We start from the raw sequence: 12,373 nt of genomic DNA on the forward strand, positions 1-12,373 counted from the left end.
AGCAGCAGATTCAATATGGCTGTAGCACTCATTGTCGCAGTGGTTAGCGTAACAGGATTATCAGTTGTCAGGGCTCGGCTGGGAAGGTGGAGTAGATGGTCTAACTTTACTTGTTTCACTTGTTTGGTGATTTTACTGTAGGGGGAAGTACAGGAGAAACCAGAGAGAGCGCCAGCAACCGTTCTCTTATTTACACCAGTTCACTTCTACATAAAATAAAAGCTCATGCACAAGTCTTGCATTTTATACACCATTAATTAAATTTTTTCTCCTGTGTTTTACACCCCGCATTTTTAAATCATCAGTCCATCTAATCAGATTTATACATAATTATTTAGTGGAAGTATAGCAAACCTGCTGAAGCTCGATTAATTTTGTAATCTGTTTTTTGGATTGCTGAATTGTTTTAAGCTCTAAAGTGGATCTGCAGTCTAACATGTGATTGTGTAATTACTGCTACATGACACATAGCAGAGCAAATCTGGGCACACCTTAACGAGCCTTTTGTGTGCTGTGTATTTTTCCATAGTGTGTCGCGATTTTGCTGTGCTGGAGGATCACTGTCTGGCCCACAACCTTCAAGAACAAGAAAGTAAGTATGCTGGTTTATCACAAAAAGTTTTCAAAAAAATGTCTGCTTGAACTGCTTGTCTGATTTACACTACAGCCAATAGTGTTCAAGGCATGTTCAAATGCACCACACCCCCACCCAATTTAAATAAACCTTTGTGAGCTGGCTAAATATGGAGGAGCACAGCAGAGAGATTAACAAGAGCCTTTTACTTTACTCTTACTGATGGAGAAACCCTGACAGTGTATGAAGACCATGTCACGTTCTCGCTCAATATGAGGAAGTGACATATTCCAAAACTGAAGAGACCCAAGGTAGTAAAACACCTCTGAAATGCGCCTGACACACAACCGCCACCATGTACAGATTCCTCCTTCTTCCAACCAAATCTTTCCCTCAGCCAGTAAAATCATATTAACTGCTAACAAGATATCACTGTAGAGCAAGACCTATGTCCGGGGACAGGGCATATATGATCACAGAACGATGTAGTGAGCGATGACGTTGTCTCTGGTTATAACTAAATCATCATCAGAAAAATGAGTTAATCATTTTCCGAGAAGTGATGAATTCTAAAATTAAAACATCACTCTCCAAAACTATATCCTGTGTGTGTGTCTTTCTTTTTCATTTTTTGGGGAAACCAGATTTTATAATGCTATAACTTTACTTCTGATTAAGATATCTACAAAAGGGATATATATATATATTTTTTTTCCCCCAGATATACTATTGATTTGTATTGGTCCATAACATTAAGGGACAAAAAGTTCTCAAACAATAATTTACATTTTTAAGGGCCCTAAACCTGATTCATTTCTTCATTTTTCATCTGATTCTGCGATCACTCTGCATATCTTTATTTTTTGAACTCCAAACTTCTCTGACTTTTACCCTGATTTCTGCCACAGTACTCAGCTTTTTTTCTGGACTCCACTGAGTTAAAGCCAGTTAAAATGGGCCAAGGCAGTGAAAATATGGACACGTTCATGTTTTTAACAAATGCAGACCCTTTCATGATCATAGCACAGATTTGTTTTATAGACATAATTCAATTATTTATCAGATATTACGCAAATATGTACCATTATGGTTCTTTATTAAAGACATTAGAGTTTGTTATTCCTGACCCATAGAAACAAACCCATATTAAAAGTACTTGCTAGTCTTAATAATAGAGTTAAATCCAAGTTGCCAAATATAGCTGCAAACAGTGATTTAGGGAACCAGCACTTTTATGGCCCCTCTCCATTGCGACAGAGGAACATAAGAAGCCATGTGTTTCGCAATGAGAGACACTAAATTTGATGGCGATATGTCACGCTGTTGTTATGGTTCTTGTTTGGCGACTCCACCGTCAAATTTCTTTAAAATGCACTGTCCTGCATTTTAAAAATCAGAGAAATAAGATTTGTTCAAATTACACTCAGTGTTGTAATCTAAAGTGAAAAGTGGACTTGCGTTTCTACTATGCGGCATTGCGGAATTATTACTGCAAACGTATGTCCAACTGTGTCCTGTTGGTGGCGCTAGAACTTGTGATGTACACTAAAATTGGTGTGTAGGTAACTGAGACTTTCCTCCATCACTGTGCCAAATTTAATAAAAAGCTCGTGAATAGTAAATCCTCATATCATTCAGAATTACAGTTGGCTGTGCACAAAACATACAAATTATGGTTTCCTGAATATCAAGGAAATTTGGTAATAGACATGAAAACATTTAATGAAAAAAAAAAATTGTGTTCCACTAATTGTATATTCATTGTTAGTATTAAGCCATACTATATCTCACCATAAAACAACATGCAGAAATGCTCATATACCAGATGAATTTTGGAATCAAAATCTAGTAGTTTTTATTATAATTAAATTGTTTCCCCAAATAACTCATTTTCATTTAGAACTTGAGAGATGCAGCCAATAAGTGCATGTCCTGTTTGGGAGCTCCTGGGTGAAGCTCACTCATTAAGCTTTTGACTGGTAGTGTATGTAGTTCGAAATCAATTAGTGGAAAAAAAAAAAAAAACTCAAAATACACCAGGCCTCTATGGGTTGAAGTGTAGAAACAACTACTGTATATATAATTGCTGCTGTTTGTGATAACAGTGTGGCCAATTTTTACCTTTTTCCCTGTTCTTGCTTACTTGACTAGTTGAGAACCACCTGGCGTCCAACATCCACAAGAGTCGTCTGGTGCAGCAGGATCTCCGGGTGGCCAAGCGTCTCCAAGAAGAAGAGGACCAGCGGGCCAAAGCCCAAAGTCAGAAACAGCACCAAGACATGTGAGCAGCCCAGAAATACCTAAATATAACAGGGACAGAACTGTATTTACACCTTTATCAGTGACTGCACAGACAGTACCAGACCTCCCACCCATGATGCATAGATTCACAACATTACAGTTATCACTCAAAATTCGCCTTCTTTTTTTCCCCTTCAATAAAAAAAAATGAACAAATAGCCATATTGAATCTGGATTGATTTGCGCAGGTGTTTTGAATTCTCTGACATTACTTCATGCCGTAGAAGCCCTGCCCCTTTCTCCCTTCAAAGATGTGCCCTTGCTTTCCGGCATGGTAAATGGACCAAAATAAAATCTATTAGTGTATTTTTGACTTAGCTAACATTAAAAATAATGTTATGTTAGACAGATATTTAACATCAGTTAACTATATTTCAACTATATTTATTAGAGATGCCACCAAAACATTTTCAACCAGAAACAGCACTTTTTCAGCCTAACAAGAAAACAAGACAAAAATACGATTAATAAAGTGTCAAATCTAACACTATACAAATCATTTTATTGGAAATGATCATTAGAAAATGACTAAACGTGCTGTTTGCTCTCCTGCACCCTTCAGCCTAGATGTGTTTAAACAGTGCGGCCAACCCGTTAGAGTAGAAACCGGAGTGCACAGACTCTCTATCTGTGGTTTTACAGTAACCACCAAGTGCATCTGGGAAAAGATCTTCCACTGATCTGTAGATACTAGAAAAGTTTACATGCACACTTTCTTATTAATTGCTGTATGTGACATCTTTTTAAACATTTCTACTGTAAACCATTCTACTTTCCTGCATGTAAATTTCTCTAGTGTTTACATTTTAACTAAACCAGACATGCAGTTTCTGTAAGACCGAGTACATACGCTCACTGCAGCTTGGGCTGCATCGAAAATGTGCGTTCTGTAACTTCCACCTTCCCTGGCAAGACTACGCATTATTCCTCTTCAGGGGTGGCAGGTTTGCAGTCAGTGCTGCGGGAGCCTGACAGAGACTTTCATTATTATCTGACTCAATTTAACTGCAATAAGTTAACTATTCTCAAACTGTTCTATGCTTTATGGCACTTCATGTTTGTATTTTTTTTTTGTCTTTAGTGAACGCATTGACAACGAAATAGCTCAAGAGATTCAGGAGCAGCTGGTCCGGCAGGCCGAGAAGCAGAAGCAGCAGGAGGCTAAGGATGAGGTTAGAATTACAGGATCTGTGACTGATTACAAGGGACATGTCACACACTTATTTTCACAAGAAAAAAATATCACTATTTTAAGGCCTGTAAACTTACCAAGACAAGGATTCACAACCCAAAGTGGGGTTTGATTTACAAATAGGTTCGTGAGAGATGAAGACGCATTCAGTGTTCTACTGTTCTGAAATGTTATTAAGAGTCGAATTTCAAACAAACCACATTTAATTTAAGAGTATAAGTGCTATTTTATATTATATTTCGCTATCCTGACATGCTGCACTGGTGCAGGAATTCAGATTTGGACAAAAGATGGACAAATTCCTCAGTCCATCCACCTCCACCAGTTCCACTGAATCAGAGTCACACAACGATGTTGAGGAAGTCAAGTTCTTATTGAATTCTGCATGCCTGCATCATGCAGGAATACTGCAAACGAAGAGCTAATCTTGCATAAGAGCATTTTTAGACATGCAGGCAGACAGAAGATGTGGTTTTTTTTTGTTATGCTCTCAGTACAAGCACTTGTGCCACAAAGGTGAGCTAATTACAGTGCTCCATGCCAATGGAGGTCAGGTTTTATATACAGTAAATTTTTGCCAGCATCACAAAGGTAAAAACAGGAAATATCATGACACATTGAATCAGTCACATTCCTTTGCATGCAGTGCTGATGCTGATCATGCCGCGGTTCTGTTAAAGTGAACCCCAGACCACTATTTACAAGAAGACCAGGGATCAATATCTCTGGACCGCTCCAGGGCTCGAAAACAGCGTTCACACTTTACCAGTCGTACTGAACTCTGGGCTCAAATGAGTCTGGCCCCGAGTCTGGAAAAAACACTAGCCTGAAAACTACTTAAATCCAAATTAAAAACATTAAGTGTGTTTGTGTGTTTTTATATAGGCCATTGCTCGTAAGCTGCAGGAGCGAGAGATGAAAGAGGAACGGAGGAGGCAGAAGCAGCTGGAGGCCAAACTGGAAGAGCAGTACTATGAAGACAAAGGAGGTGTGTACCTCGGGAGTGAGTAAATAGTGGAGAAATGTGGGAAAGTTTGTGCATGCGTAGGCGCGTGTGTGTGAGTGTGCATGTACGTGTGTGTTCTCTTATAAGAGACATTTGGAAGTTGTTGTAGATGTTTATGCATTTTGTGGTTAGGATTTATTCAGATTTTTCAGGCACAATATAAAGACATAACTTACGTTGGAGTAGTTGTTCTCAGGTGCTGTTTTCTTTAACAACTTGTCAGTATTAAATAAGAGAAACTGGAGTGGTGGAAACTGGAGTGTGCACATATACAGGGTTTCACGGTAACCATGAGGCATATGGGGAAGAGTTGCAGCTCGTCTGTTATAGTTAAGATGTGGTGACTAGAAATGCATGCTTTCTTATTAATTGCTTTATGTAAGTATGATCTTTTTTCCTAAAATAACACATTTCCACATTCCTTCATGTAAACTTTTCTAGTGTCTACATCTTAACTAAGACAAATGTTTAACAACTTTTTTTTTCCCCCAAGAGCCTGTTGGTTACCGTATAACCCTGTATATACGCACACTCCAGTTTCTACCTTAGACAAGTGTTTTGTAAAAAGACTACTGAAATTGTAGTGCCATTCAAACCCCACAGGTCTACGCATGTTTCTCGTGGGGGCTGGCAGGTCTGTAAATCACACTGTTGCAACAAAAAAGAATCAACTGTGTAAAAAAAAAAAGAAAAAAAAAAAAAGATTTAGCTGCTACAAAAGATTTGCTGTAAAAATGCTAGGAGGTGCAGATTAGGTGAGCAGTGGTTAATCATAAAGACTCATAGTTTCTCCATAAAGGCCTTTGTGAACAGCCGCTGGAATCACTACTGTTCTGTCCATGAACTGTCCATGAGCTGAAACACGACTGTCTCAGCCTTTGAGAATGACTGCTCTCTGTGGTAAAAAACACAAAACTGGAAAAGCAAGATTTCATCCATTACTCACCTGACTCCACCCTCTCATCTGGGTTGCCCTTATGCACCTACGTTGATGTTTGTTTGTTCTTTCCTTGTTCCTGTGTAATTGAATTTGAAGGCTTAATGCCAGGCCTACACCCATATGAACCACTGCCATAGTACTCATAAACGTAGAGTAGATAAACAAAATGGATGTCCGAGTTTCATCAGATTTACAAGACATTTAAAAGTTATTCATTTAAAATTCTTTTAAATTCATTTAAAATTTAAAAGTCATGCATAATTTGCTGTTAAGGATTTTTTAGTGAGAACAGAAGAAAACCTTTGAAATGTTAATAATTGCCATTGCATATGATAAGACGTTTGGTTCCTACTATCTTACTATAGCATCCAGATCTGGGGGGAAAAAAAGGGGTCAAGAGTGACTTGTTTTCTTTTGTAATGAACTCGCATGAGCTCATTAGCTCTGCTGATCGCTACTTAGCACTGATAGCCGCACGGGAGTTAGCTAACATTACATACATTTCTATGAAGGCAGTTCATCCAAAGCTTTACCTTACCTTACCTTGTTGATTATAACACTATCTACTTGATTTGATATATAAAAAAACAGATATTCAGACAGTTCAGTGTTTTATGTTTGTGTCCAGGAGCAACGTCACTGATTTTGTGTCCAGCTTCATCCCCTTCACCAAGAAATTCCTATAGTTTCTTCACAAATAAACAGAAATGCCGAGATTATGCACTAGATGTTTTTTTTTTTTACATGAATCTACATAGCATACTGTTGTTACTCTTCACATTAGAATGATGACCAGTACTTTTATGTCACTTCTGTCTCCCCTACATATGCTCCAACCAGCCTACCGACCCCCTTCAGACCCTCAAGTGGAATACTCAGGCTCTGATTTGCCAGTGTCTGGCAGAGAAAGGAACCGAGAGTTAAGTCGAGGTCGATCTCCTGAACACTGGCCTCAAAAATTGGACCAAAATAGACGACTGGACAGTCATGGTAATCAAAATAGATATCCTGAATATTACCCCGTTGAAGTCAATCCCTCAAAAGTCTCAGAGCATCATAAATCTGAACAGAACCGAGGGAAAAATGAAGGTAAGGCCAGAAGACAAGTGCCTGAGCAACACCTCTCAGAGGTAAAGACTAAATACCCAGAGGAATACTTGGCTGGAAGAAACAGACACACGGATGCAGAACCACGTTACAACCAGGAACTGGCGATGACTATGAAGGAGCGAGGATATAGAGATGACCCATCAGACAGGGACAGGACAAGGAGAAGAGATCAAGATCAAGAGAGAGAAAGAGAAAGAAGGAGAAAAGGAGATAAGGCACAATACAGAGACAAAAGTCAAGATAAGCTGAATAGGGACCCCAGTAGAGACAGACTCGGGCACAAAGAAGTGGACATGGGACAAAATGGCTATAGACACAGAAGCAGAGATAGAGATGTGGAGTTGGAAATAGATAAACGTGGACCAAAGGAGAGAGTAAGGGATGGGGAAAGACATTGGAGTAGGGACAGAAACAGAGGCCGAGAGTTGGACGGTCCACCTTCCAGTAAACACTATTCAGAAGAAAGCGAGGAGAATGCAGACTACACCAGGCAGAGGCTCTACAGCAATGATGAGGTGTTTGAGGAGCCCAGATCTAGAAGTCACTCTAAAGGGCAAACCCCCAGGTACAGAGGTATGCACAAGGGCCCTTGTGTTTCAGTGTGTTATGCTTCTTCGCTGGCCCTTTGTTGCGTGAAGTGGTGGAGGGGCTTTTAATCAATCTATAATCTGAGACTATTTCCAAATAGTCTCTCTTCCTTGTGGCTTATTGGGTGAATCCTCTGACCAGCATATAACTGTGCATATAATTTCTTCTCTTTCAGTACATGGCACAAATCCATATTGCAAACAGAATGGTAGCTAAGCTTGTCCAGAATCTTCCTAAAGTTTTTTTTTTCCTCTTGGCACCATGTTTTTGTCAAATGGATTTGTGATCATACAAATCGAGTTTCTTTCTTGTGATCGATCATAAGTGCTCCTACAAGCCCTAATGTATAAATTGATGTTTATAACATGTTAGAATTCTATGAACTCGGCTCTCTGGTGCTCCCTGTAGGACGAAGCGTGCAGGAGGAGTACGGGATGAGGGAAGCAATGCAAGGTTTGTCTCAAATGGACCTGCGAGCTCAGGAGCTCAGAGACATGGAGGTGGCACGCAGAATACAGGAAGAGGAGCTCATGGTACCTGTGCCACTTTTCTATAAATCAAAAATATTGATTTCCACAATTCTCATTGATTAATGTATTTCTCAATTACATAGGCAAGTAAACTTGACAAACGAGCTGCTCAAGTTGCACAAGATGAGGTTAGTAGGTGTTTTCACTTCTTAATGCCATCTGTCATTAGTCCAAGCATATTAAGGCTTAAATTAATTTGACTAATTTAATTAATTTGATTAAAAGTGGCATTTTAGCTACGTTTCTATTCACTGTTTGTCATAGTGGCATTTTAGTTGAAGTACCTCTTTAGTGCTGTACATTTCAAGTGTCATTCCTTGTGTAAATAATACACTATTTGTTTTCTCTAAAAGGAAATAGCGCGACGATTCATGGAGGAAGAGGAAAGGGAGTACAAGAAGTCTAGAGAGAGAGAGAGACAGCAGAGACGACCCGAGGGGGACTCCAGGGTAATCTCGGTGGCACAGTACTAGTTTTATATATATATATTCACTGGCCACTTTAATAGGAATACCTTTACCCCTATGCATTTGTGCAGTTATCCAATGAGTCAATCATGCGGCAGCAGCTCAGTGTGTAAAATCATGAAGATACAGGTCAAGAGTTTCAGTTAATGTTCACATCAAACATCAGAATGGGAGAATATGTGATCTCAGTTTTGGTGTTGGCCTGGTGTTGGGCTGGTTTTAGTATTTCAGAAATTGCTGTTCTCCTGGGATTTTCACGCACTCCCTAGAGTTTGCACAGAATGGTGTGAAAAACAAAAAGCATCTGATGAGTGGCAGTTCTGTGAGCAGGAAGATCTTGTTAATCAGAGACTCTGAGGAAAATGGCCAGACTGGTTTGAGCTGACAGGAAATCAACCACCTTTTACAACTCTGGTGAGCGGAAAAACCTCTCAGAACTCACAACACATTGAACCTTGAGGTGGATGGGCTACAGCAGCAACTCCTGTCAGCCAAGAACAAATATCAGAGATTCTCAAAGGCTCAAAGAAACTGGACCAGGTGATCTTTTTCCAATCTTAATCTGTCCAGTTACTATTACTGCCCATGCTTATGTTTGATGTGAACATAAACTGAAGTTCCTGGCCTGTATCTGCATGATTTTATGCATTGCTCTGCTACCACATGATTGGCTGATTAGATAACTGCATGAATGAGCAGGCACACAGGTGTTCCTGTTAAAGTGGCCTGTAAGGGTAGAGAGATGTATATTTGGGATTTTGCCACCCATGTGTTCATTTTTATGTTTTATTTAGCCCACAGAGGAGGAAATGGACCGACCACGAACACGAGAGGAGTATGACTACCAAAAGGCTCGGAATCCAAAATCGTCCAGGTATCAGACGTGTATGGAATGGGAATTCACTAATATTGTTAGTGTTGAAAACCCACACTGTCACACTCCAACTTTTCATATTTTCTTACTTTACATTTTTCTCGTCTGTCCTCGTTTTCAGACCTCCACCACATATCCATAACTATGTGAATGTTGACTCCAGTTATGCTTATTCAGTTAACTACTCCCCTCGCCCGCCTTCCAGACCCGAGGCTGCTTACAAAGGTTTGTACATATACTTTGGCTTTTTTGCAAAAGTAGACCCACACCTTTTGGGTGGAAGTAGTATGCTGTGATTGTGAAAGGACTGACAGATGAGTGAAAAGACACGGAGGACCAGCGCAGTGTTGGGTCCCATCTCTCTTGTTCTGTTCTCATGTGGTGTCACGTCATTTAGACTAAAAGCACATTTGATATGGCAGAGCAACAGAGAAAACAGTATGACCTTCTGTAATGCCTGGGAACGCTTGACATTACACTATACTGTTGGCCTCATGACATAACTTGTGTTTTCATGTGAGTAATATTTCAATTTGTAGTCATTCGTTTGTGGGAATATGAGAAACAGTGGAAGTGCGCTGGTTGAATCATGCTTATTAACTACTGGGAATTGAGAAGTCCTAGCTTATCTGGTTTTCTGTCTTTATCACACATTTATAGTCACATTTATCGATTGTTCCTGCCTGATCAGAAAGCATTCTCTCATGCTACAGGCTACTGGACAAATCGATGAGTTGAAATTGAACATGGTCTCAAATGAATCATTAAGGACATGATGCATGTGTTGATTCACTGATTCTAGGCATTGAAAACTAAGGTTCAACCCCAAAGCTTTGGAGTCAGTTCCACACACCGACACCCACATGCAGCAAGCAAAGTGAACTTAGCATCAGAGTGTTTCAGTTAACGAGACAGCCAGAGGATATTTATTCTGTCTTTATTCTGAATTTGTCTGGTCAGAACTCAACAAATCAGGGATTGAAATGCAGATAAGATATATAGTCGAAAAAAAAAGTGTGAAGGACCAGTAAAAAGTGTACAGAATACCATCACTTTGCAATAGTTTGGGCATCTCATCTGATTGGCATAAACCTGTGATAATATTCTCACGCTGTGACAGATTATCTGATAAATGTCAGTAATGCTGTATTGCAGTTAGTGACTTGATATTTAATTAAGCCTGTTTAAGGGTTCTGTTGTAGTATTAGTTGATTGAAATGCTGCAAATAAATATTTTTGAATAAATATTTTTGGTACCTAAAATCAATTAATCTATTAATTAAAAAAAATGGATTAAAAATCAAAATGTAAAAATAAAACTTCCAGTGTATTAAGAGGAAGAACATGTTTTCATGTTTCAAAAGACATTTATATGATACATATAATATAACATATGTTCATGGTGTTGCATGTGTCTTTGTCCCACAGGTGCCTACTACAGACAGTGACTTGAGGCCCTTGCTGTCATTTCATGATTTGTGCTGTACTTCTGTTTTTTTCTTCACTTTTTGAAGATTGCTGTATACTGCTAGCAGGAGGTTGTGGGGTCTGTTTTTACGCTGATCTCATATAAACCACCAAGTCCAGACTTTTGAATACACAAATGTATTGTCATATCTCCGTGTGCACGATGACCAAACACTCATTTGTTGTGCATGTTTGAAAATTTTTGACAACAATGACAGATTTTTTTTATTTATTTTTAATTTATGTTTTGTAAAAACAGACATGAAGATCATATAATTTACTTTTCTAGATATTACATTGTTGTGATATTAGTGTTGTAATTAGTAAATGTATTTACTGCCACATACACACATTAGCCATGCCAGTATGTCGGCAACGGATGTACACTTCCTTTTCACGCCAGCAGGTGTGTGTCCTGCGTGTTGTTTTTTCGGTCACAACCTTGCATTCAACTGCGCATGGCAATTATGTCTGCAAAGACAAATGCAACAGTATACACAGTACGGCAGTGAGTATTTACTGCTCATCATGGCATGTGTTAGATTGTTTTCAGTCCAAAATGATCTGTCATACAGAGTTTTTTCCATCTGCATTTGTTCAGGGAAATGTACAACATGATTATTTGGACTTGTCTCCCTGTGTAGAACTGAAAGACAAACATCAGTTAAATTCCTTTGGTACAGTATTAGTGCCTCTACTATACTAGTGTTCAGCTGCCAGTACTATATGCCTCTATCTTACATTCATAACCATGAAAACATCACTTATCTGTCACTGAAGGATTGAACATGCTACTATGCTGAAGTAAAGTTACTGAGTATTATTCAACAGTTTTTGTTTTTTGAACTGATTTATTTAGTATGTATATTTTAGTGATGATTCTTCATAATAAGATATAAAATTGTCCATGATCTAGCGGAAATGCCTTGCCTGTTCTTTATCTGCCAGAAATAAAGGGTATTGCATTCATGTTTTTCACTGAATGTTGAAAGCGATTAGCTGTTTGTTGCTAGATGATCATTTCTGGAATATAATGAAGTGCTTGCTGTAAAGTGACTTTGCTTTAACTACTGTCATCAGCTCATATTTCGAGGAAGGAATCTGATTTATATATCAATATTTTAAGAGGCAATAAAAAATTAGCTATTACTGTTATTCACTGGTAAAATTCATGCTCAGAACAGGTCATGACTATAACTATTTATTCTACAATCAAATGCTGTATGTCTTGTGATCAACCATAAACGTTTGTATCTTGCACATTATTTCATAAGTAACACTGGCCAAGTATCATTTACATAAGAAATAAATGGATTTTAAGTAA

General features: G+C 38.7%; 1 protein-coding gene across 5 annotated transcripts in view; it reads left to right on the top strand.

Moving 5' to 3' along the window:
* The window catches only part of ccdc50a (coiled-coil domain containing 50a), a 23,770-nt gene extending 11,397 nt beyond the window's left edge, over positions 1 to 12,373 (top strand). The window contains exons 2-12 of one of the 5 annotated variants that reach the window (XM_026947273.3): positions 530 to 592; positions 2,726 to 2,855; positions 3,957 to 4,047; positions 4,953 to 5,055; positions 6,854 to 7,696; positions 8,120 to 8,244; positions 8,325 to 8,369; positions 8,595 to 8,690; positions 9,503 to 9,582; positions 9,704 to 9,807; positions 11,011 to 12,373. In XM_026947273.3, coding sequence (XP_026803074.3) covers positions 530 to 592; positions 2,726 to 2,855; positions 3,957 to 4,047; positions 4,953 to 5,055; positions 6,854 to 7,696; positions 8,120 to 8,244; positions 8,325 to 8,369; positions 8,595 to 8,690; positions 9,503 to 9,582; positions 9,704 to 9,807; positions 11,011 to 11,030 — 1,700 coding nt within the window. In that variant the 3' untranslated portion in view covers positions 11,031 to 12,373. Of the gene's footprint in view, positions 1 to 529; positions 593 to 2,725; positions 2,856 to 3,956; positions 4,048 to 4,952; positions 5,071 to 6,853; positions 7,697 to 8,119; positions 8,245 to 8,324; positions 8,370 to 8,594; positions 8,691 to 9,502; positions 9,583 to 9,703; positions 9,808 to 11,010 lie in introns of those variants that run through there. The other 4 variants (XM_026947274.3, XM_034308736.2, XM_026947275.3 and 1 more) reach the window with 4 other exon arrangements.

This window comes from Pangasianodon hypophthalmus, chromosome 11 (genome assembly GCF_027358585.1).
Source record: "Pangasianodon hypophthalmus isolate fPanHyp1 chromosome 11, fPanHyp1.pri, whole genome shotgun sequence".
Taxonomy (NCBI): Eukaryota; Metazoa; Chordata; class Actinopteri; order Siluriformes; family Pangasiidae; genus Pangasianodon; species Pangasianodon hypophthalmus.